We start from the raw sequence: 24,893 nt of genomic DNA, 5'->3' as shown, positions 1-24,893 counted from the left end.
GGGCGGCGTGGGCGGGGCGAGCGCGGTCAGGACCCCCACGGCCTCTCCCTCATTCGACCTCGGCGAAGATGGCGGCGGCGATGCGGGCCATCGGCAGCCTCGGCCGCCCCCCGGCCGCCGCCAGGGCCGGCCCGACGAGGCGCAGCCCGCCCCGCGGTGAGCGGGGGGACGGCGGGGAGCGGGAGAGGCTGGCGGGCGGTGTGCCCCGCGTGAGGGGAGCGCTGAGGGATGGGGGCACTGGGGGCAGTGAGGGGTAAGGGACGGAGATACCGGAGGGGCGCTGAGGGGAGATCGAGGGAAGGGGAGCGCTGACGGGCAGTGGGACAGCGAGAGGACAATGAAGGGTTGGGGAGGGGGCACTGACAGGTGGAGAAACACTGGCAGGGCAGTAAGTGGGCGCGGACTGGGGTGGTGAGGATGAGGAGCAGGGTGTCACAGAGAGGATTTCTTGGTGCCGTGGCAGCGGTTTGGGGGTGTCCCCAAGGGTTCTTCAGATGTGACCGTGGGGGGCTGTGAGAAATGCGGTGTTCCCAGGGAAGGGTCTATGAGGACCGGACCCCCGGGGGAGCTGTGGGGTGGGAAGTGTCCCCATGTGTGTCTGCGCCCCATGTGAGGGATTTATCCCCATTTGTCCCTGTGAGTCACCAGGCAGGTCCCAAACATCCCCCCCAAGGTCTGTTCCCCCATGTCCTGGGGTCTCTGGGGCTTGTGTGGCCCCACTGGGGACACTCTGCCATGCCAGTCCTTGCTCAGGGACATGCTGTGGGAATCTCTGTGCAGTTCTGGGGGGTCCCTGTGACCTGGCATCGAGGGGGACACACCTTCCAGTCAGGACGGTCCCTGCACATGAGCTGAGCCACAGGAGTGTCCTTGTGCCCTGACACGAGTGCCTGTCCCCAGTGCCCCGAGGGCCTGCTGAGTGCCTGTCCCCAGTGCCCCGAGGGCCTGCTTGGAACGGAGAGGATGTCCCCGTGTCCTTGGGTGTTCGGGCCCTGTGGCTGCCCTCCAGGCATGCAGGTGTATCCATGGGAAGGGATATCCCTGTAATCCCACTTGGCTGGGAGGGAGGGTGTCTCCAGGTGCTCCATGGTCTCTCAGCTGGAAGAGCTGGGATTGTTCATCCTGGAGAAGAGCAAGCTCTGGGGAGAGCTCAGGGCCCCCTGCAGTGCCTAAAGGGGCTCCAGAAGAGCTGGAGAGGGACTGGGGACAAGGTATGGAGAACAGGGACACAGGGAATGGCATCCCATTGCCAGGCAGCAGGGTTAGATGGGATATTGAGAAGGAGTTTCTGGCTGTGAGGGTGAGGAGGGGCTGGAATGGAGTTCCCAGAGCAGCTGTGGCTGCCCCTGGATCCCTGGCAGTGCCCAAGGCCAGGCTGGACATTGAGGCTTGGAGCCACCTGGGATAGTGGAAGGTGTCCCTGCCTGTGGCAGGAGTGGCACTGGATGGGCTTTAACATTTCCTCCCCACTTAAACCATCCTGGGATTCAGTGATTCCATGATTTTGTGTGAGGCATCTCCCTTTCCAGCCCAGGCAGAGCTGTGGCTCTCTCCTGCCTGTTCACAGAGCTGCCTTGGTACTTCCTGGCTCCCAAGGCAGGGAGTCCCCAGGAGCCCTGGGAAGGCCAAAGGGCCTGGCTGAGAAGCTCTGGAAACCTCATATTTGAGCACTTTGAAGGTCCTCAGAGCCTGGTGTTGATGTTGATCCAAAATCCAGCTGCATTTCGTTTAAACCCAAACCTGGGCTCAGTGGTGCTGGGTTCAGAGCTAGACTCAGAGCGCTGGGAGCTCTTTTCCAACGTGAGCAATTCCATGATCCTGGGATCACACCCATGTTACGTGCAGCTTTGGGGCAGGCTTGTACGTGACAGGGTGCTGCAATCACTGATGAGGAGACTTGTGGCAACTCCAGGGAGTTCTCAGGCTGTTGCTGGTTGGAATTCTTGTTCTAACTGGTAAAGCTCTTCACAACAGCCCTGGAGCTTCTCTGAGGATGCTGTCACTGTTCTTAATTAATTAATAGCCTTGTTCTGCCTTGCAAAGCATTTGGGAAGTGGATGCAAAGCTCTCCCCAAAGGCAGGGAGCAGTCAGGAGCCAGGTGAGCTCCAGGGCTGGCTGTACCTGCTGGGCCACATCCGTGTCCCGCCGGGTTCCCAGAGCGGGTTGGGGAGCTCAGTCTGCCAGGAGTTTCCCATCTCACGGGTCACAGCTCCGTGCTCAGCTCACAGGGACAGCTCAGGCGGCCTGAGCTTCATCCTGTCCGTCCTGCTGGGGCTTGGAGTGCTCCAGGAGTGGGAAAAGGCTTTTCCCTGAGCCATCACCCATGGAGGCCGTTCCCAGTTCAAGTGGTGTGCCGCGTCCGGGTGAGTGGAAGGGCGGGAAGGGGAAGTGCTGGGCAGGGAAGCAGCTGCGGTAGTAACTGGGAAAAGAGAAAGTGGGAAGGAGCAGGCTGGGCTGTGAGGTGGGTGTTGTCCATTCTCTGGTGCATCCAAGTCCTTGGCAACGTCCTGATGGAGCCTGAAGTGTTGGTGTCCTGGTGTTGGACAGTCTTTGAGCTGGAGTGGGTGGAGGAGTGAGACTGAAACCAATTTCCAAGGCTTTAACTCTGGAATGAATGATGGGACACGATGGAAGTCTGAAGCTGGGCTTCTGCTTCCTGCAGCATTTTGGAGGATTTTTCTGGCTCTGGTCTTGGCACGTTCCCATTACAGAACTGAAAGGATTAATGCCTAAAGCAGATGTGCAGGGACCAGGACCAAGGAGCTGCTTTCGCTGCCTGGCAAAAGATGTTTTCCACAAATATGCTGGATTTAAAATAAACCACTGTCAGGCTACCAAAACCTCATTCTAGTGTTAACCAGCTGGTACCCTGCTGACAGCACCTCTCCCAAAAGAGTTTGCATTCAAATGCAGTGAGATTTGTTCAGTCATGCCCTTAATTTATTGTTTTCCTACTTTCCTACCTTTTTTTTTGTGAGAATGGAAAGGCAGAGTGGAATTGAAGGCTGAAGGTTTTATGGAAGGAATCTGTTTGGGAACTAATATAGAAAAGGAAAGCCATGTAAAGAGCAAAAAAAACATGGAATCCCAGACTACTTTGGCTGCGGGGGGGAACTTAAAGCTCATCTTGTTCCATCCCCTGCCATGGGCAGGGACACCTTCCACTATCCCAGCTTGCTGCAAGGATTGAATGAATTCAGGGAGACAGTTCAGCCCTTGCTTTCTTTTTGAAGAGGTTATATGGCTTTTATAGGGTTAAAATACTGCTGTTAAAGGTGCCTGGTTTTCTGCTGGGCAGCATCTCTTACCAGAGGAATTGTTGTCAACCCACACTTGGTTTGTGGGAATCGAATGTTGGTGCTTATTTTCAGGAGTACCTGACTTGAGCACACAGGGAGTTTGGGGGAAATCGTTGGAGCAATCACATGTGGGTATTAAATATTGCTGAGGAGCTTTGGAGTGGGAACCAGCTCACTCTTGTTTATAAAATGCTGCTATGGGCACATGACACACAAATGCACCCCAGACCTGTTTGCTGGGACTGTGTGACGCTGAATTTCCATCCCCACACCATCACACCGCGTATCCTGCGCTCAGGAATGGGAGCAAAGGTCACTCCCTACTGCCAGCACCCCGGACAAGGTGGAAAGGAGGCCAAAGTGCAGCAGAGCCCCAGCCCTGAGCCCATGTCACGGGGCTGTGGCAGGGGGAGACACCTGTTGGGGAGGCACAGTTTGCTCTCCTGGTATTGCATTATTCTCCCTCCTTGCTGCTGGGAATGGGAATGTTTCATTCTTGAAGGTTTTATCGGTGTTTAGCAGAGCCCTCCCGTGACTAACTGGCTGTGTGTGAGCTGGTAGATACATGTGGAAGTAACACTTTTACTGGAATTCAGACTTAAAGCAGCTTTGGCGGGGATTCAGCCTGGACCTGAGTTAGGGGATCCTCGGGGTCAAGATCAAGGTTGCTTGAATGGAGCTGGGGTTCATTGATGTGCTGAGAGATCGTGGGCTCAAACATGATTTCTGAGCAGAAACAGATTTACAAGTCAGAAACTTGTGGGCAGAACTTGTTCATCTCATGGTCTGAGTTTTCTGAGGGCTCTGAAAGAAGACATGTCCATGTGCTTTGTATGTCATTAGTAGAGGTGGATCCCAGAGCTGGAGAGGGACCTGGTCATGGGATGGAGGGCCAGGACACAGGGAATGGCTGCCAGTGCCAGAGGGCAGGGCTGGATGGGATTTGGGGCAGGAATTGTTCCCTGGCAGGGTGGGCAGGCCCTGGCACAGGGTGCCCAGAGCAGCTGGGGCTGCCCCTGGATCCCTGGCAGTGCCCAAGGCCAGGCTGGACACTGGGACAGTGGGAGGTGTCCCTGCCATGGCAGGGGTGACACTGGAGGGGCTCTGAGGTCCCTTCCCACCCAAGCCAGCCTGTGGTTCTGAGTATTTTGTTGATAGATGGAGGTAAGAATAAATATTTTGTGAGCTTTTTGTGGCCCTCCTTTGTGCCCCCTGAGATCTGTGGTCACACTTGGACTGGCCCCATTTGCTGGCACCAGAGTGTGTTGTTACAGAAATACCCTGGACAGTTGTGTTTGCTTTATAGGGAATTCACCTTGAAGCTCCCAAAGTACAGGAAGGTCCCTGGTTTAGCACATGAAGAGATTGGAATGAGGATGATAACAGCAAAACTCCCTGTGCCACCTGCTCCATCCCTTGTCAGCTGGTTGGGAAGGAGGAGTTCATTTTTTCTGCTCTGGGTTGGGCACTGCTGGCACTGCAGTGAGGGGTCTGTGCTGGAAGGTCACTGCAGTGCTGTGGAACCTGCTGGACTCTGCTGGGGCACAGCTCAGGCCGTGAAGGGAGGGACTGGCTCGTGCCCAGGGTTTCCAAAAGCTCTCCATGGCAGGTGAGGGGAGCTGGGAGAGGGTGCGGCTGAATCTGCTGCGAATTCCTTTAACACCTCTAACATCTTTTCCTTAGGTTATGCCTGCCGTAACATCTCCACCTCCAGTGCCCTCCAGAGTAAGTGTGAAGCTTTTCTATAAATCCTTTTTTTTTCCTTAAAATCCCTGGAGCAGGATCTGACCCCATCCTTGTGTTTGTTCACAGACAGAACCCACGTCAGCTGTGATATCAAAGGAGATGTTGCTGTCGTGCGATTCAACACACCAAATTCCAAGGTACTGAAAATTCCCATTTAAGGCTAAGAACTTTCCTATCCTGCAGCCTTACAGAGCTGGGAGCAAAGGAGAAATAGGAAAAGAAGATTTGGGGATTTTAATGAGACATCTGGAGATACCTCTTGGAGTACTTTGTGTGTGCTCAGCTAATTTGTCTCTCTCCCAGGCACAAGGTCTTGTTAAATTTCAAATCTTAAGGAAAACTTTTTAAAAAAAAATTAAATCTTGTTTAGTTCATGTATTCAAGTCAGTTAAAGAATGTGTCCATCCTTCAGTAATTTGGAATCCATAAATGTTTTTGATTATGTTATTATGAATATAATACAAACAGAACCTAATTCTCATTTTTTAGGTCAATACAGCTGCAGTTGTTCAGGTACCAGGAGGCAGGAACTCTTTAAATGGCATCTCAGGAAAACATCTAAAAATGCATTTTGGAGTCTCAAAACCAATAGTGAATTTCAGATATCGTCTCATAGATGGAAATGCTCTTTATGAGCAGTGGTAGAGCTTGCAATAAAAACCTGGTTTTTAAAACAAAGCAGCTGAGCTGCTCTGATGTTATGCAAGATAAAAGATTGCACTACTACTGCTATGAAAAATCTTGTATTAATTGTAACAGACCAGAAGGGGGGTTTTTCTATATATTCCTTTCCTTTGAGGAGCAACAGCAGTTTCAGGTTTGAAATATCTGTTTTATGTGAGGATTTGGTGGTACCTAAAGAACCCAGGCTGGGTTTGTCCTGCTTGGTGCAGCCTTTCAGTAAAGCTGGAGTGATGTTGTCAGCCTGGTCTGGGGAACGTGTCCCTGCTCATTGCAGGGGGTTGGATGAGATGACCTTGAAAGGTCCCTTCCATCCCAAACCATTCTATGATTCTACAATTATATGGAAAAGAAACAGTTTACGAGTTCATAAAATCAATCTTCGGGGTCACAATCCCACTGTTGGGAAGGTTAAAGAGGAAATTGCTAATTAAAGGTGACCTGCTGCAGAGTTTTATCCTGGAGTGGGCTTTGTGCTAGGAAAAGGCTGAGGTAACTTGCAGCAGATGTGGGCTGAGCTCCTGCTGACGGTGCTGCTTTGCTCCCAGGTGAACACCCTGTCCAAGCAGCTGAGCGCAGAGTTCACCGACGTCATGAACGAGATCTGGGCCAACGAGGCTGTGAGGAGCGCCGTGCTCATCTCCTCCAAGCCAGGCTCTTTCATTGCTGGAGCAGATCTCAAGTAAGCACAGGGCTTCAGGAGCTGATGGAGCTGTCCCTGAAATCCAGCAGTTTGTCCCTGGGGCGAGGCACAGGCTGGGAGTGAAATCCCTGTGCTCAGGATTTCAGAGTTGCTGGAATGAAGTGAGGACTCAGCAGAGAGTCCTTAAACCCCTCCTGGCTGTGACACTTGGTCAGTCCTTCCTGCAGCCAAGGAAACACATCCTGGCTCTGGGGTGGGCATTGTCCTTCAGGCTGGGGTAAAATAAGAGTGGATAATTCACATGCAGGACTCGTTTAAGCTGGGTTGGAGTGCCTGGCAGCCTTCCAGCCTGGCCCCTGGTTTGGGCAGGGTTTGGCACTCTGCCCTGTGCTGAGCAGCCTCCCAGGCTCCCTGGGTAAGTTTTCCAGGGGGTGGGATGATCCTGTGGGTGCCCAGTGGGACCTGGAATGCCTGGTGCTGACACTGACAGGTCAGAATAGCTGCTTAAAGGCCAGAAAGCTCTGAAGAAAGAAGGTAAATTAAAAACAGACCCTCCAAAACCGTGTTGCATTTTTGGCTGGCTTTGTCCAGTGGCAGAGGCTTGCTCCCTGCTCAGGAGGGAAGGAGGTGAGCAGAGCAAAGGCCAGGCTGTGGCTAAGAGGTGTCTCCTGGCCTCAGCACCTCCAGCATCCCAGACTACTCCTGCCTGGCAAAGGCTGCGAGCCTCCAGGAGAAGAATTGGGACAGGGAGTCTCTAACCAGCAGTGTGGCATCAGAGCACTGGCCATCTGCTCCTCTAAAGAGTGATTCTGGGCTCTTTCCTCCACCCTTCCTGGCAAGTGCTTTGAGGCTTCCTATGAGCCTTCCTCCTCTCCCAAAGGCTTCCAGAGTCCTGGCACAAGGGATCCCATTCAGTGCCTCAGGCACAGCCCGTGTCAGCATGCAGGGCCTGACCCTGCTGTGTTTTGTCTCCCTGTGTTGTCTGATCCAAAACTGGGGCCTAAATGGCTCTTGCCTGATTGTCAGGCACTGGAGATTGTGGGAAAACAGGGACAAACTTGTCAAAACCTCTCATTTTCCTGCTGTTTTGTCGGTGCTTTTCCCATCCTTATCCACCTCTCTCCTCCCCTCAGCATGCTTGAAGCCTGCAAGACCGCTCAGGAAGTGACTCAGCTCTCTCAGGATGGACAGAAGATGCTGGAAAAGATTGAGAACTCTCCAAAGCCCGTGGTTGCTGCCATCAGTGGCAGCTGCCTGGGAGGAGGGCTGGAGGTACTGGACAATCCTGGGGCTCACAGCAGGAGTGGGAGCTGACAATGCTGGTCCTCTGGTTACCCAAATGATGCTGGCAGGACTGGTATTGTGAGATAAATTTGGGAGCTGATGAGGGCTCATTACATCATGTAAATGAGTTTGTGGCAAGTTAATGGCTTGGTTGTGCTTCAGAGCTCAGTCATGTGAGTTCTGCTGCTGCTGTGGAAAGAGAGCAAATCAAATCTGAATCTGTGTGGGCCAAGCTAATATTTAGATGAGTGTCCAAGGGAAAACCGGCTGTTTCCAGCAGGCATTGGATCTGCATCCATGATGCTGGCAGAGTTCAGCCTAGAAATTGCTGCTTTTCAGATGAAGTGAGCCTTGTATCCCAGCAACTTCCATTCTTTGTAGGGCTGCTGTGAGAAGGGGTGGGTTTGGGGACCCAGTGTGCTGGCCAGGCTCCACCCTGCCAGCAGCTCCACACTGGCACCTTGGCTGGATCTTCTGCCTTGTAATCTCCATCTAGGATTTTGTAAACTGCTAATTCCTGGAGCAGAGTTGTTACTAAAACGGTATAATCTAGGAATGGAGTCTCTTCAGTTTTTGCTGGTTTCTCAAGCTTTTTACACCCGCTGCGTTGATTCATCTGGACTTGGCAGTCCAGGGATAAACCAGGAGTTGTGGCTGATCCATAGATGGGACTGTTCTTGGTGTAGTGAATTAATTAAGCCCTTGATGGTGTAGGTGAGATTTAAAATCAGCTTGGGAGTTTGATGTTCAGCTCACACCCCAGAAGAAGCCATCAGTGAGCACAGAGGGAATTTGGGCAGTTGGATAAAGGAATTGCTGCAAGGTTATGAGGAAAGCTGAGGCAGTGTGAGAGAGAGAATTGTGTGATGGGTGCCCAGTTCTCCTGTTGTCTTTCACAGGGAAACCTTTCCTTGTCTCTTCCATTTTAAGGTTGCCATTGCCTGTCACTACAGAGTGGCAACAAAGGACAGGAAAACAGTCTTGGGAACACCTGAAGTGTTGCTGGGTCTCCTGCCCGGAGCAGGAGGTACTCAAAGGCTGCCAAAGATGGTGAGTAAGAGGAAAACTTGACCCCACAGCCCATTCTGCCTGGCAAGCTCCCACTCTGGAATCCTCTTTCTGCCCTTCTAGGTGGGACTTCCTGCTGCCTTTGATATGATGCTGACTGGGAGGAACATCCGTGCAGACAGAGCCAAGAAGATGGGGCTGGTTGATCAGCTGGTGGAACCACTAGGTCAGACACAGCATCCCTCAGTTCCTTGGTGTGCTGCTGCCTGTCAGGGAACCTCTCCCCTCACCAAATTGTGTGGAGGGGTCTTGTCCTGCTCTGCAGGGGGATCCCTGTTCCCACCTTACAAGCACAGGGACCTTGAAATGTGAGGCTGCTGCAGAAGCTGAGTGAACAGGAGGGGTCAGCATGGAGGGCAGGCCTGCTGGCTCTCCTCCTTAAGCTAATTATCCAGATAAGAGCCCACATTGCTCATTTATCATGTCAGAGGACAGATTGCAGCCCCTAATAGAAGGACAATAGATGACTGATGTCTGTGTTTCTGCAGCCTGCAGATGGTAATCCCTGACAGGAGCTGGAGCAGGCAGCCTCCATGGCTTAGGCACTCGGAATTGCCAGCTGGCTGTCAGCTGGGTGGCGAGACTCCCTGCAAACTGCAGGATTCCCAGTGCTGAGCAGGCTGCTGAATCATGTCTTGCTCCCAAAGTTCTTTCACTAGGGCAGCTTTCTTGGAAGGTGACTAAGTTTGAGAGCCTCCTAAGAGGTGTTTTCAGCCCCACTCAGGAGTTAAAATGGAAGCCGCTGCTCCAGCTGGCACTGTCGTGGAGTTGGAGGGTGCTGAGCGAGTTTTCCCCATGCAGAGCACAGCCAGAACACACTGGTGGTGCTGAAGAAAATAAAATTAATAAAAAGTTGCTTCTGCCCACCCTGAGCAGTGCCAGGGAAGCCCTGGTATTTGTGCTGTCCCACAGGCCAGTGCTCAGCTGGATCACAGGGTCATGGAATGGCCTGGGTTGGAAGAGACCTTAAAGCCCCTCCAGTGGCACCCTCTGCCATGGCAGGGACACCTCCCACTGTCCCAGTGTCCAGCCTGGCCTTGGGCACTGCCAGGGATCCAGGGGCAGCCCCAGCTGCTCTGGGCACCCTGTGCCAGGGCCTGCCCACCCTGCCAGGGAACAATTCCTGCCCCAAATCCCATCCAGCCCTGCCCTCTGGCACTGGGAGCCATTCCCTGGCTCCTGGCCCTCCAGCCCTTGTCCCCAGTCCCTCTCCAGCTCTCCTGGAGCTCCTCCAGGTACTGCAAGGCTGCAGGTTGGTCACCTCAGAGCCTTCTCCCCTCCAGGCTGAACAATCCCAGTTCTTTCAGCCTTTCCTTACAGCAGAGCTGCTCCATCCCTCTGATCACCTTGGAGCCTCCTCTGGGCTCTCTCCAGCAGCTCCAGCTCCTTGTGCTGTTGGGATCCCCAGGGCTGGGGCAGCTCTGCAGGTGGGGTCTCACCTGAGCACAGCGGCAGAATCCCCCCTTTCCTGCTGCCGACACTGGGGGATCAGGCCAGGATACACAGATATCCTTAGTTTATCTTTAGCTGTTTTCATTCCTATAAAACAGATCCATGGTTCTCAGGCTGGAGTTAAAATTGCCTGGATAAACTTTCCCACTTGATACTTGCTTAGAGGTGAATTGTCTTTTAAGAGCTAGCAAATGTGGCTGTTTATACCCACAATTACCCCAAGTTGCTGAAAGGAAATGTGAGGTTTCTGAGGAGCTGCTGGGAATCCTGGCTCAGCCCAGAGAAGCACGTAGCAGGAACACAGAAATACAAATTATATGCAAACATTGGATGTGTTCCTTGTTATCCAAACAGCAGCCAGCGCCGGGAGGGCTCCTGTTCACTCTGTGTCTGGGGAAAGCAGCTCCACCAGGGATGGTGCTTTAACTGATGACACCAAGCTTGGAAGGAGACAGACACCATCAATCAGGAGGCAATTTCAGGGCATGCAATCAGTTCTCCTTCAGCAGGGAGCTCTGCAGCATTCCCTGGATCCAATTCTGGCATGTGCCATTTATAAAAGAAAGCAGATGGGAGTGGACAGCTCAGAGCTCCTGGGTTAGGACACAACAAAACACTGGAAATTAACTGCAGGTAAAGTCAACACACATGTGTGAGGTCAGCCACATGGTGTGAATGGTTCCCACAGCTCAGACTTCGAAACAAACAGCAATTTTCTTCAGCTGGAGTATCAGAATCCAGCACTTGTTAATGTATCCAAGCTACTGGAAATGTGAAATCAGGGTTTGACATCTTGCAGCACATCAAGTTCTAAAGCTGAAGGTCTCAGCCTTGAATGGTGAGAAGAGAATATTTGGGAGCTGGTGAAGTCTGAATTCTCAATTCCCAAATGCTCTCAGGTTTCCAGTGAATTCTCTAAAACCCACTGGGCATTGTTGAAATGTAGGTTATGCAGCAGCTCTGAGCTATATCTTGTCTGCTGCCTGCAAAATCAACTGTGTGGTTTTATTTGGCCTGTTTTTCCTTGGACTGGCTCTGACATTCTGCCAGGGCAGGAGGGGGACTTCCACAGGGAGCTTCCCTGAGCTGTCAGAGTGTTTGTGCTGCTTTATCTCCTTCTTGCTGAGAGACTCCATCAGCTGCGAGCAGCTTCTGGGGTCTGCTGGGTGCAAATCCTCAAGTTGTTACACAGAGAGGTGAAACAGAGGGGACACAGAGCTGCTCCAGGGCTGGAGCCCCTCTGCCATGGAGCCAGGCTGGGAGAGCTGGGGGTGCTCACCTGGAGAAGGATCCAGGGAGAGCTCAGAGCCCCTTGCAGGGCCCAAAGGGGCTCCAGGAGAGCTGGAGAGGGACTGAGTGTCCCTGCCACAGCAGGGGGAGGATTATATGAGCTTTAACATTCCCTTCCCAGCCAAACAATTTTGAATTTCTATGATTAAAACCTTAGAACTGAGGACCTCAGCCTTTTCTGGAGGGGGAGAATAGTGGGAGATGACACAGGAGGGAGTTTGATTTTGGATTTTACCTTTCTCTGTTGGGTTGTCTGGGGGTGTTTCCTTAGCTCTGAGGGCTCTGCAGTGTCTGGGTGTGTTTGGAGAGGTTTATAAAAGTGAATGGCTTGCCCAGCTGCAGGGTTGTAATCTCACCAGGGATTTGTTCAGCCCAAAGTTGCACATTTAGCTCCAGGGTCTACTCAGTGGCCCTGTGCAGCTTCACCAGGCACTGCTTTGTCATTAATGACTCAGAGTTTGCCTCTGGCAGCATCTCACAGCTGCCTGATCAGCTCTGTGCTGTGTCCTGTCCTGATGATACAATTGCCTGGAAATGAGAATTCCTGTGCTTGGAAATGGTGCAACCCACCCTCAGAGGCTGCTCAAACTGGTTTTGTGATGGCTTGCTTCATTGTGGGACAGCTTTAAATTGAGCCAGGTGTTACAGGGTGTTGCAGTAGCTAAAGCAAGGGAAAGATTTCCTTTGCTGAGTTCAAGGTTGGGCATTGGCTCCAGTACAGGGATTTCCAGGGATTCAGCACTCCTGAATGCTGTCTATGTATTTAACAGCTCAGTGTTGTCACAGTGTGGTGGGGGAGAGGAGAGTGGGCAGAACACCTCAGTTCCCTCAGGATTTCGGATGCCTGCAGTCATGTCAAGTGAAAGGTTTGAGGAATAAAGGGCACAAGTGGCAGAAAGATGGCCAGGAGATGAAGACACCTCCAGAGATGTCATGGAACCTCTGTCCTTGGAGGTGTCCAGAGGCTGGTAGAAAGTCCCTGAGCAGCCTGATCTGATTGCTGGATGTCACTTGGCCTTGTCCCCACAGGGAGCTGGCATTCCAGCATTTCTGCACAATGCCCTTGATACAAATCCCTTGGGGCTTTCATTGGTCTCTGCTGAGCCTTTCCATTCTTGGCCATAACCAAGAAAAGCTGAACAGGAGTGGGGAATGGAGTGGGGCAGTTCAAAGGCCCATCACATGTCTGGTTTCCCTGCATCCTCACCCCTCAGGGATAACTTGTGCTGTGCTCTCTGCTCCCCCCAGGGCCAGGATTGAAGACTCCCGAAGCAAGAACAATCGAGTACCTGGAGGAGGTGGCCATTGGCTTTGCCAGGGGACTGGCCAACAAGACTGTGTCTGCCAAGAGATCCAGAGGGCTCGTGCAGAGTAAGTCAGCATGGACAAACCCCAAGGGACAGCAGTGAGTGTAATCCAGCTTGGCTTCTCCAGTAGGAGTTCATGCTCCTACTTAATTCCACTTCAAAACCAAGTTATTTCATGTTGGAATCATCTCTTGAGTGATGTGGGGTGGTAGAGGAAACAGGAAGCATTGTCCTGCAGAGCTGGATGTGGTGGCTCCTGAGGTGGCTGGAAGGGAGCCATGCCCCAAGGATGAGAGAGAGCAGGTACCTCCAGGGACTGTCCATCTGCAGTGTTTTAGTGGCAAGTTCTGTACCAGGCTTGTGAACTCAAGTGGGAAGAGGTACATGGGGCTGCCCCATGCTGTCCTCAGAAATGGGGACATCTCTGTGGGAATTCTGCTTCCCAGGGCTCAGTCTGTCACCAGTTGTGTTAAGAGGACTCTTCAGCCCTCAATGAGACTTGTTCATGGAATAATTCACAGAAACCCTCTGAGCAGCCCCTGCTGCCTGTGCCTGGGTTTTAGGTGCACGTTTCTAGTGCAGATGTTGACATTTGTATTCCCTTACCTCTGCAGCCCATCCTGGCAGGCTGGCTGTGCACCAGCACTGTGCTGACCCCTGTTCTGTCCCACCTTGCAGGGCTGACAGACTATGCCATGGCTCTGCCCTTTGTCAGACAGCAAGTTTACAAGACAGTGGAGAGCAAAGTTCAAAAGCAAACCAAAGGGCTCTACCCTGCTCCTCTGAAGATCATTGAGGTAACTCCCCTGTGAGGTGGGAGGAGCTGCAGGGCAGCTGCATCCGTGGGGTAATGTGGGACAGGCAGAGGGAAGGTGATCCTTCCTCTGAGTCAAGTCAACATCCTGATCCTCACAGAGATCAGTCCTGAGGAGTGCTGGCTGCGGGGTAGAATTCAGAATCACTGCCTGAAATATGATCACCAGTTTATGAGTACTTGTGAGGGGTAGAGCAGCAATCCCAAGTGAGGGGAGGCTTAGCTGGAATATTTTATCCATGAGACTTTCAGCTGCAGTTTTCCCAGGTTTTCTGTACAGTCTCTGAAAAGTTCAGGACCTGTCCAACACCATAAAAACAGAAATTGCTATAATTTTCACAGCGCTAACTACGTAATACTTTATTAATCCCTTCTGTTACACAGGCATCCTGTTACAGAGACTCTGTGAATGAATCCTAATTGTAAAATGACTTTTCACTACTGAAGTTGTTGCCAAGACTTCTCTAAAACCTGTGAAGGATTCGGAGAGCACTGCCATTACAGGAGCACAGTTCCTAAAACAACAGGGAATGGCTAAAAATGAACCTGGTGGTCAACTCCTCACCTGTCCTGTGCTAGAAGGATGAGGTGACACAGCTCTGCTAGGAGCAGCAGGGACAGGACTCAGGAAGTCTGAAATGTGACTCTAATGTTGGGGAGGGGTCATGGGGACAACAGGGAATTCTGTTAAGTGTGTGTTTGCAGCACAGTTGAGCTGTGGTGTGTCTTCACTGCTTTTGGCTTAGGTCGTAAAAACTGGTCTGGATCAGGGAAGTGATGCTGGATACCTCACTGAATCCCAGGTAAGGAGGGGAGATCCTGGCAGGGATCAGCTACTGTGTGGTATGGGGATCTGTGTTTACCCACACAAAGGGTTCATCACAGCCTGCTGCTCATCCCATCCCACCCCCTGCCATGGCCATGACACCTTCCCCTACCCCAGGTTGCTCTACGCCCCATCCAGCCTGGCCTTGGGCACTTCCAGGGATCCAGGGGAGCCTCAACACAAACCATAGACAGGCAGGGCCACTGGGGGTGATTGATGCTGCTCCTCTCGGATGAGGGAGCAGAGCTGAGGTTCCTCACCCCACTCTAGGAGCTGGCTGTAGATGTTTCATCTCTCACTCATCTGACCATGCTGGCACATGGGCTTCATGTCCTAAACACCATCCAGTCCTGCTTGAGCTTTGCTGGGACACAGGGAAAACTGGAACAGAGTTTAATTGAGGGTGTAGGACAGACTGTGGTGGGCAGGTCCAGGGGTGGAGCAGGCAGGTGTCCTCCCCAGCAGCTTGTGTGTGACCTGTTTATTTCACACACACACAGAGTCTTTGTTTTCCTCAGCCATCCTCATCCCTCCATTTCTCTATCTATCCCAAATTGTTTTTTCCTCACCAGTCCTGTTTTTGCCACAGCTATGCTCAAATTTGTTATTTCTGGTGCCACAGAGGCAGTTCTGACTGTGCAGAGTCACAGGTGGGGTTACCTGAGCACTGCAAGACTGAGTCCCCTACAGTTCCACATTTCCATCTGATTATCTCTGTATTTGGGTCATTCCCAAGGTCATTGTCCCTTAAACGCTGTTGAAATCCATCTATCCCTGGCTTCCATGAGGTGCATTGTAACTCCTTTTGTTCCCTTCTGGTGCCAAGGCCTGGTCTGAGCTGTAGCTGTCACCTCACCAATGCCCTCCTGGCTGTGCCCCATCCCTGCTGGTTGTGCATTCCACCCACGTTTGGTCTGGTGCTGAATAAAAGCCTTGGGATACTCTGTTCCTTACAGCAAAGAATGAATGGGTTTTTTTCCCCAGAACAGCAGCAGGATGGAGATCTTCCCAGAACTCCTGAAGAATAATAAGTGTCAGTGTTGTGGCTTTTTTACTGCCTCCCTCTATCCCCCAGGACAGGAGTTTGCAGATTCTCTTCTAGGCTTTGTTTCAGGTATTTTAACTCGCAGGGCAGCGGTGAAGGGAAGTACAGCCTGCTCCACACCACATTCCCTGCTTTTCCTTGGCAGACTTGGTTCACGCTTTGTTTTGTGTGTGCTTATGCTTTGTGTTCCTCAGAACATTCGTGCTGAGTGCTGGGAGGTTATGCAGGCCTTAGAGTTTGTTGCCTGTGATCCTCTGAAAATAGGGTCAGGCTGCTGCTGTCAAAGAGAACTGACCTGTTTGTAAAGATTTTTGTCAAAGCCCGAGGACAGAGTGCTTCCACCTGGATCTGTGGAAGCAGTGGCCCCAATTAGTGTGGGATGCATATGGTTAGGAAGGGTATCATGTCAGGGAAATCCAGCCCTGTCACTGAGGAACTCAAATCATCAAATCCCAGAATGGTTTGAGAAGGGACCTCAAAGATCATCCAGTGCCACCCCCTGCCATGGCAGGGATACTTTCCCCTGTCCCAGGCTGCTCCAAGTCCCATCCATCCTGGCCTTGGGCACTGCCAGGGATCCAGGGGCAGCCCCAGCTGCTCTGGGCACCCTGTGCCAGGGCCTGCCCACCCTGCCAGGGAACAATTCCTGCCCCAGATCCCATCCAGCCCTGCCCTCTGGCACTGGGAGCCATTCCCTGGCTCCTGGCCCTCCAGCCCTTGTCCCCAGTCCCTCTCCAGCTCTCCTGGAGCCCCTTTGGGCCCTGCAAGGGGCTCTGAGCTCTCCCTGGATCCTTCTCCAGGTGAGCACCCCCAGCTCTCCCAGCCTGGCTCCATGGCAGAGGGGCTCCAGCCCTGGAGCAGCTCCGGGGCCTCCTCTGGGCTCTCTCCAGCAGCTCCAGCTCCTTGTGCTGTTGGGAAGGAGGAGGAGGAGGTGCAGGGTGGGCTGTGCTGAGCCCAGAAGGTGCCTCTCCTCAGAGGTGACCTGGTCCCTTGTCCCTTTTGTATCCAGGGTGCTCACCTGTGCAGTCACACCGTGCCTGTCTCCCCCCTTGCCATGTTTTTGATGTGCTCACTCTGAGACAGCTGTTTAATGTCAAACTCTGCTTCCCTCTTCCCTTTCTTCCAGAGCTTTGGCCAACTTGCAGTGACCAAGGAATCCAAAGCACTGATGGGGCTCTACCATGGGCAGGTGCACTGCAAGAAGAACAAGTTTGGGACGCCTCAGAAAGAGGTCAAGTAAGTGCCAGTGTGGGATGCCTGAAGGAGCAGTTGGAGGATGTCTGAGAGGTTCCTGGGACTGAGTGAGCTGGAGAGCTGTGCAGCAGAGCAGAGGTTTCCAGCCTCCAGAGGCTGACCCACTGCAGTTTGGAGGCCTCACTCTTGTGTGGCCTCACTCAAGTGGTGCCTGGGTGGATGACAGGAGCTGTGTGAGTCTGCCAGCAGCGATGGGAATTCAGCCATGTCCAGCTTTGTCCCCTTGGTCCTCTCGTGCAGGACTCTGGCTGTGCTGGGAGCGGGGCTCATGGGAGCCGGGATCGCCCAGGTTTCCGTGGATAAGGGCATCAAGACCATTCTGAAGGACACGGCACAGAAGGGTCTGGACAGAGGCCAGCAGCAGGTCTACAAAGGGTATGTGAGTTCAGGGGGATTTGCTCTGGTGGCACTGGGCTGCCTTTAGTCACAGTTCTCCTCTGCTGTCAGCATCAGGAACTCCTGACACTGCTGTTCTGCTGGAGTGTCACAGCAAAGCTTTATTTTAATGTTGTCCCCTGCAGTGTGCTGGGATATTGCTGTGGGATAGGCCCAGTGGCTCAGCCTTAGCTCCTTGGGTAGGCAGAGACCTGAGATTCAGCAGTAACTCCTTGAGCTAAGGAAAGAGTGATTCTGGCTGCCTAAAGGCCCATCTCGGGGGAGGCATTCCAGGGTTTTCTTCCTGGGTTTCTTTCCATGTTCTCCTGGCTCTGCAGTAATAGAACTCAGCTGGGTGCCATCAGGAATGTCAGTGACTGACCTTCAGCTGAGCTGTGGGAGCAGAACTCTCCTGTTTCCACATGGAAGGAGGGGTCAGAACACAGAGTGACAGTCCTGCGGGGTTGGAGATGGAGTTTTGGGTGCCAGGTCTGGGAGGGAGACAGGAGGAATTCCCATGGTGCACCTCCAGCAGCCTGGCTGGTCCACTGAGGGGCTGTGACAAAGCTGTCCCTCCGCAGGCTGAACAGCAAGGTGAAGAAGAAGAGCCTGACATCATTTGAGAGGGACTCCATCCTCAGCAACCTGATGGGCCAGCTGGACTACAAGGGCTTTGAGAAGGCAGACATGGTCATCGAGGCCGTGTTTGAGGACATCAACGTCAAGCACAAAGTGCTGAAGGAGGTGGAGGCTGTGAGTATCAGTCCTGAGCAGCCCCTGGGTGGTGGAGGCTCCTGGGCTCTGCTGCTGGCTTTGTCCTCTCCCCTGTGTGCTGCAGTTGGGTTCTTGGTACCAATCAGTTACATCAAGACATGGATGAGCATCAAGGGCAGCCTTTCTGTTCACTGGGGACATTCCCTGCTCAATAAGGAACTGGTAGCTGAATGGGACAGTTCTGACATTCCCTGAATCCAAAAAAAAAAAGCTAAAGCTTCCATTTGTCTGAGGACATTGATGTGACAGTGATGTCCTCTGGTATCTCCACACCTTGCAGTCCTCCACCTGCTGTCCCTCTGTTCAGTTCAAGGGCACACTGGAGGAAAGGGGTGTTCCCTGCAGGGTCTCCTGTGGCTGCAGAGGCCTGGCAGAGACATGGAACCTCTGGGACTGATACTGCAGACATGGGGAGAGGTCAGGGCAAGTCAGAGCTGCCTGACTTGAACTACTGCTTTCCAATTAGTTCCTAATGAGCAAAAACCCAGTTTGCCTCGTTTGCCAGGGTTCCCTGGTGTTGATCTCCCAGGGCTTTGCATGTCACACTCCAGATCCAACTTTGGATTCTGTGTGCTGACACAGCCCCTTCCACCTCTCCCAGCTGATCCCTGCTCACTGTCCCCTGTCTCTCTCCCAGCTGATCCCTGCTCACTGTCCCATGTCTCTCTCCCAGCTGATCCCTGCTCACTGTCCCCTGTCTCTCTCCCAGCTGATCCCTGCTCACTGTCCCCTGTCTCTCTCCCAGCTGATCCCTGCTCACTGTCCCATGTCTCTCTCCCAGCTGATCCCTGCTCACTGTCCCATGTCTCTCTCCCAGGTGATCCCTGCTCACTGTATCTTTGCCAGTAACACCTCTGCCCTCCCCATCAGCCAGATCGCTGCTGCCAGCAAGAGGCCTGAGAAGGTGAGTCCCCACGGCCACGTGCCCTGCACAGAGCTGTCCATGGTGAGGTGGCTTTGCTTTAGAGACCTTCTGCTCCCTCCTCAGGATTTGGCACAGCTCATCCTCTGCTCCCAGTGCAGGGAGCAGAGCTCTGGGGGCAGGTGGGAAGGAGGGGAAGGTGGGTTCACCCCAAGGGTGATGTTGTTGGGGCAGGTCAGCACACATCAGAAAGTGTCAGTGGACATGGGGGCAGAGAAGCTGTGGAAGGTTGGAGCCAGGTGAGGCTTGGGCAGGATGAGAAGAAATGGCCTCAAGCTGTTCCAGGGCAGGTTCAGCTTGGATATCAGGAGGAATTTCTTCCTGGAAAGAGTAGTCAGGCATCAAAAGTGGCTGCCCAGGGGACTTTGGAGTCCCCATCCCTGGAGGTTTCCAAGGAATTCCTGGGTGTGGCACTCAGTGCTCTGGGCTGGTGACAAGCCTGGACTCCATGATGTGCCCGGCTTTTCCAGCCTCAGTCCATCTGAGCAGGAGCACTGATCCTACAGCCCTGAGGCAGCAGTGGACTGCCCTGTCAGGAGTACCTGTGGTGCCTGTGAGTGTGAGGTGACCTGCTGGAGGTTCCTGTCACCCTGCTGAGCCTCTTCCTCATTTGCTGCGGGACCTCTCTTGCATCCAGATTGCCAACTGAGCCTCATTTGTTCATCCTTGCAAATAACATCCTCTTGCTGTTTAAATTGCCTGTGCAATGGCTCTTACGGGGAAACTCATAGGAAGTCAGTTAACTAATTAGAGCATTTTCTTTAATTAGTTTTGCAGCCTGCAACTCAGCAAGGTGCCTCTGACTTACACAGGGCTTGGTGCCAAGTGTGGCTGCCAGGAGGCGTGAAGGTGACACGCTGATGGCATGGTCACAGTCAGAAAGTGAGGCACGCAGCCGGATAATCTCCACTTAAACGCTGTTCCCGGGGGAAAGCTGCACTTCCCTCTGTAATGAGTTTGTGGATAGAAGCCTTCTCACCCTTAAATTCACTTCCTCACCAAAGACATTCACAGGCAGCATGCAGGGACTCCCTGAGTGCTGCTCCAGTCTGAGCCCAGCAGCAGCTTGGTGGGGCTGCCCTGCCAGCTCAGGTGCCCCTCCAGCTCACACCATGCCCATCATTTCCCTGGGGATGAGCTCAGGGACTCCCAGGCAGATTTGGCTGCCAGACTATGAAGTGGTCCTGTAAAAATTGTACTTTAATCCTCAAAGGCAGGAGGTGTCCTGGGCATGTGCTGTGTCCTTGGGAAAACCAAGGAGAGAAGGGAATTGGGGAGTACTCCTGTCGTGGAGGAATGCAGAGTGTGCTCAGGGCCCTGCAGCCCATGGTGGCCTTCCCTCTGCAGTCAGCTTGCCCAGCTGATTCCTCTGGGAGCCAGAATGCATCTGAAGCCAGCTCTTCTCTCTGCCAGGTGATTGGGATGCACTACTTCTCCCCTGTTGACAAGATGCAGCTGCTGGAAATCATCACCACAGACAAAACCTCCCAGGACACGGCAGCTTCTGCTGTTGCTGTCGGCCTCAAACAGGGCAAAGTGGTCATCGTGGTGAAGGTGAGGGGACACTGCACACAGCAGGGGCTGGGTAATAAATAAAAGGAGGCTTCATGCAATAAGGGGAGGGTGAAACGTGTCTGTGAACACACTGGCATTGGCTACTCTGCTGCGAAGTGAAAGGTCAGAAAGGGGCGAGTGCCCAGGTGATCCTCACGTGTCCCTTGGAGCAGCCATGGAAAGCCACCAGGCACACATGCAGGGCCAGCACGAGGAGCTGGCACTCCTGCCCGTCACAGCTTCCAGGGCATCCCAGACAGGGCAGTCTGGACAGGACTGTCACCACCTCAGCTCCCTGGGAGGCTGCAAGGGCAGAGGGTCAGTGAGCAGAAACCCTCCTCTGCCTGGGTGAAATCTTGAGGGAGAGGGGCAGAGTACATGGAAAAGTGGATTTAGATTGGATATTAGGGAGAAATTCTTCCCTGTGAGAGTGGGGAGGCCCTGGCACAGGTTGCCCAGAGGAGCCATGGCTGCCCCATTCCTGGAACTGTCCAAGGCCAGGTTGGACAGGGCTTGGAGCACCCTGGGACAGAGGAAGGTGTCCCTGCCTTTTTCCTGATTCCTGAGGTTGCCAGCGAAGCTGAGCACATCTCTCCTGTGGTGCTGGGAAAACTGGCTTGTTAGAAAATGCTCTGGGCATCTCCAGACACCTGTGGGGACACAGTGCTGCTTCCCTGAGCCTCATCCCCACCTCAGCTGCCTCCCTGGAGGGCAGTTTGCAGCTCATCTGTTGCTTCCTGACTTTGTGGGGAGCAGCAGAGCTGGAACAACTGCCTTATCCTTCCCCTCACCAGCCTGTTGGGCTTGTAGCCAGTAGCCTGCTCTGGACCATGGAACTTCCAGGGAGTAAGTTCATGGAAGCCTGCAAACAGTGCTGAGCTCTACAGGGGAAAAAAAAACCCAAATCTATTCTAGCAGTCAGTACCATAGTGTAGGAGATGGGGTTTGGGGTGTCTGAGCTGCAGCCTGGGCTGTGAACCACGGTTCTGGTGCTGCCAAGAGCTCACCTGCCTCCCTGCTTCACTGCTTTTCCCCAGGATGGGCCTGGATTCTACACCACCAGGTGCCTGGGGCCGATGCTGTCCGAGGTGGTCCGAGTTCTCCAGGTGAGTGTCCCATCAGCTACTGAGCATCCCCCAAACAGTCATGGAAATTGTTTCTGCTTTGGCCAGGGCGGGGGTCAGCCTGGGTGTGGACAGCAGAGGATGTGGGTCACCAGCCCTGGGTCTTGTGGTTGTCCCCAGCCCGTTCTTGGCTCCTGTTTGCAGTTAATGGGGCTGGGCTCTCTGTCCCACACTGGCTTTTCAGGACCTCATCCCATGATGGCATCCCTTCCTCTCCTCTCCTGCAGGAGGGCATTGACCCAAAGAAAGTGGATGCCATCTCCACAGCCTTCGGCTTCCCGGTGGGAGCGGCCACGCTGATTGACGAGGTGGGCGTGGATGTGGCCACTCACGTGGCCGAGGACCTGGGCAAGGCCTTTGGCCAGCGCTTCGGAGGCGGCAGCATCGACCTCTTCAAGCTCATGGTGCAGAAAGGCTTCTTAGGTGAGCTGCTAAGGTGTTTTCAGCTGAAGGGTGTCCCCTCTGCTCCAGGGAAAGCAGCAGCATCCATCAGCCTCTCCTGCCTCAGGAAAGTGGGAGAACAATCCCCTGGGAATGGGGCAGGGATCCCTTCCACAGAAGCAGGGGTGCTGTTGGTCCTCTGGACCTAGAGAAGGAATTAGGGCCTGGCACATCTTGCCAAGGGATCAGGTGGAGCAGGGTGCCTTCCCTCTGCCCCTGCTGAGGCAGCAGATGTGTGCTCTGAGCTGTAGAGTGCTGGGAGGATCAGCTCCAGGAGCAGGAACAGCAGGCACAAAACAAAACAAGGCACAAAACAAGATCCAAGGTGTCGGGAGGAAACGGGACACGTGGCAGGAGCTGACTTGTCTGCTTTGATCCCTGCAGGTCGCAAGGCAGGGAAAGGCTTCTATGTGTACCAGGAGGGAGTGAAGAACAGGAGCGTGAATTCTGGGATGGATGAGATCTTGGAGAAGTTCAGGGTGCCAGCGAATCCTGATGTGTGAGTACCTGTGTGTGAGGCAAGGCTGGGGCTGGCTCATGCCCAGTTCCTTGTGCTCTGAGCAGCAGCACGAGGTGCAGCAGGTGATGTTAAGGGACATGGTGCTCCCAGGGCTGGAGCCCCTCTGCCATGGAGCCAGGCTGGGAGAGCTGGGGGTGCTCCCCTGGAGAAGGATCCAGGGAGAGCTCAGAGCCCCTTGCAGGGCCCAAAGGGGCTCCAGGAGAGCTGGAGAGGGACTGGGGACAAGGGCTGGAGGGCCAGGAGCCAGGGAATGGCTCCCAGTGCCAGAGGGCAGGGCTGGATGGGATTTGGGGCAGGAATTGTTCCCTGGCAGGGTGGGCAGGCCCTGGCACAGGGTGCCCAGAGCAGCTGGGGCTGCCCCTGGATCCCTGGCAGTGCCCAAGGCCAGGATGGATGGGGCTTGAACACACCTGGGACAGTGGGAGGTGTCCATGGCAGGGGTGGAAGTGGATGGGCTTTAAGGTCCCTTCCAGTTCAGACCATTTTGGGATTCCATGACATTGCTGAACACTGGCTGATCAAGCCCTCACTTATATTCCAAATCCATCTGGACACAATCCTGAGTGCTGTGCTCCAAGAATCCCTGCTTGGGCACAGAGGTTGGACTAGAGGAGCCCCAGCCGTTCTGTGGTTCTTAGTGCCTGCTTCAGGACACGTCACAGAGCCCTGATCCTCCTGTGGATTGGGACACTCCCTGGGCTGGCTCTGTGTCCCACCTGTGCTGGCCTGAGGTGCTGTCCCTTGCCCAGCCCTCACAGCCTGTGTCCCGCAGCTGCTCCGACGAGGACATCCAGATGCGCCTGGTGACGCGCTTTGTGAACGAGGCAGCCATGTGCCTGCAGGAGGGCATCCTCAGCAGCCCCGTGGAGGGGGACATCGGGGCTGTCTTCGGCCTGGGCTTCCCACCCTGCCTGGGAGGTGAGTGTTCTGGGCTGGGCTTAGGGCTCCAAAGCTCCCCGTGGGCTGCAGCCATCTGGCAAGGCAGGAGTGAAGGCCAGCTTTGAGCTGCAGCCTGAGGAAATGGCTCAGGCTACATCAGGGAAGCTGTAGGCTGGGTATTGGGAATAATTCCTTTATGGAAAGGGCTGTCCAGCCCTGGCACTGCTGTGCAGAGTAGGGGTGGACTCCCCATGCCAGGAGGGATTTAAAAACCCTGTGCATGTGGCACTTGGGGACATGGGGCAGTGGTAGTCTCGGCACTGCTGGGGAATGTTTAGATTCAATAGTGTCAAAGGGCTTTTCCACCCTAAATAATTTCTTGATTCTGATGCTGTCTCTTGCCACTGTTGCTGGAGTTCACCAAGAGCTCTTGGACCCGAAGTGGTGCTTCTGCCACGTGCCTGGTGCTTTCCCTCCTTGAGCCAAATTCAGATTGAGGGAGCAGCCTCAAGGGACTTCTTACAAAGGGACAGGATGGTTTCCCATGGTTAGACAGGAGATTGTGAAGGAATTGTTCCCTGGGAGGGTGGGCAGGCCCTGGATCCCTGGCAGTGCCCAAGGCCAGGTTGGACACTGGGGCTGGAGCAGCCTGGGACAGTGAAAGGTGTCCCTGCCATGGCAGGGGCAAGACTGGATGGGCTTCCAAGTCCCTTCCCACCAAAACCATCCATGATTCCATGATTATCCATGTCCCAGCTTGTCTGCAGCACTCAAGTGCCTCTGCCCAGCTCAGGTGAGCCGGGAGCAGAGTCCTGCATTCCCCTGATGAGAGACTGGGGGGGGTCTTGTGAAGGATGAATGGGACAAAGCCTTTGCTTCTGGATGCTGGGACCCTTCCGGGCACCTTGGTGCTTCTCCTTCCCTGTCCCTGCTGTGTCCCTGTCCCCACTGTGTCCCTGCTGTGTCCCTGTCCCCACTGTGTCCCTGCTGTGTCCCTGTCACCACTGTGGCCCTGTCCCCACAGGTCCCTTCAGGTTCGCGGACTCCTACGGCGCCCGGCAGCTCGTGGACAAGCTGCGCAAGTACGAGGCCGTGTACGGCAGCCAGTTCACACCGTGCCAGCTCCTGCTGGACCACGCCAGCAGCCCCAGCAAGAAATTCCACCAGTGAGGTGGCCTGGTGACACCCCGACAGCTCCTCCAGCCGGGCCCCGGCTCCCCACAGCACCCCATTCTGCATAGGTTAATCTCCAAATCTCCCGGGGGAGGAAGGGAAGGAAGGAAAGAAGAAAGGAGAGGGGCAGCAGGTTGCCTCATGGCTTGTAGTCATTTCAAGTGCCTTATCAGCCACTGTGTGTTGGGCACGTCCGTCCCACGCCAGCCTGGGCCTGGGGGCTCTGTGCTGCGGAATTCCTGCTGCCTTCACCTCCGTGCCGTGGCCTCCAGAGCTCCCAGTCTGGCCAGTAGCATCCAGCTTGTGGCTGGAACCGAGGCCTTGCCTTTCCATAAACATCCACCAAAATAAAGCCCCATCTCCTGGGTTTGGACTCCTGGTTCTCCTCCTGTCTCCCTGAGGGAACAGCTCGAGTCGGGAT

At 54.0% G+C, this 24,893-nt stretch overlaps 1 protein-coding gene across 2 annotated transcripts; it reads left to right on the top strand.

Moving 5' to 3' along the window:
- Nucleotides 1-41: 41 nt before the first annotated feature.
- HADHA (hydroxyacyl-CoA dehydrogenase trifunctional multienzyme complex subunit alpha) lies at nucleotides 42-24,845 on the top strand. Of its 2 annotated transcripts, none has more exons than XM_005532732.3 (20): nucleotides 42-156; nucleotides 4,984-5,025; nucleotides 5,113-5,183; nucleotides 6,276-6,409; nucleotides 7,504-7,642; nucleotides 8,585-8,704; nucleotides 8,786-8,888; nucleotides 12,713-12,835; nucleotides 13,450-13,568; nucleotides 14,332-14,388; nucleotides 16,583-16,692; nucleotides 16,951-17,085; nucleotides 17,667-17,838; nucleotides 18,677-18,763; nucleotides 20,195-20,335; nucleotides 21,373-21,441; nucleotides 21,687-21,882; nucleotides 22,285-22,399; nucleotides 23,193-23,338; nucleotides 24,324-24,845. In XM_005532732.3, exons 1-20 carry the CDS (start codon nucleotides 69-71, stop codon nucleotides 24,467-24,469), a joined length of 2,313 nt encoding a protein of 770 aa, XP_005532789.2. In that variant the 5' UTR covers nucleotides 42-68; the 3' UTR covers nucleotides 24,470-24,845. The 2 variants fall into 2 exon arrangements, with proteins under 2 accessions (XP_005532789.2, XP_014116777.1); XM_014261302.2 differs by lacking the exon at nucleotides 42-156 and adding an exon at nucleotides 4,810-4,909.
- The last annotated feature ends 48 nt before the right edge of the window (nucleotides 24,846-24,893 follow it).

This window comes from Pseudopodoces humilis, chromosome 3, assembly GCF_049639895.1.
Source record: "Pseudopodoces humilis isolate 2021_Gansu_Grassland_sample_001 chromosome 3, ASM4963989v1, whole genome shotgun sequence".
NCBI classification, from domain to species: Eukaryota; Metazoa; Chordata; class Aves; order Passeriformes; family Paridae; genus Pseudopodoces; species Pseudopodoces humilis.
This window is presented reverse-complemented; position numbering and strand designations above follow the sequence as displayed.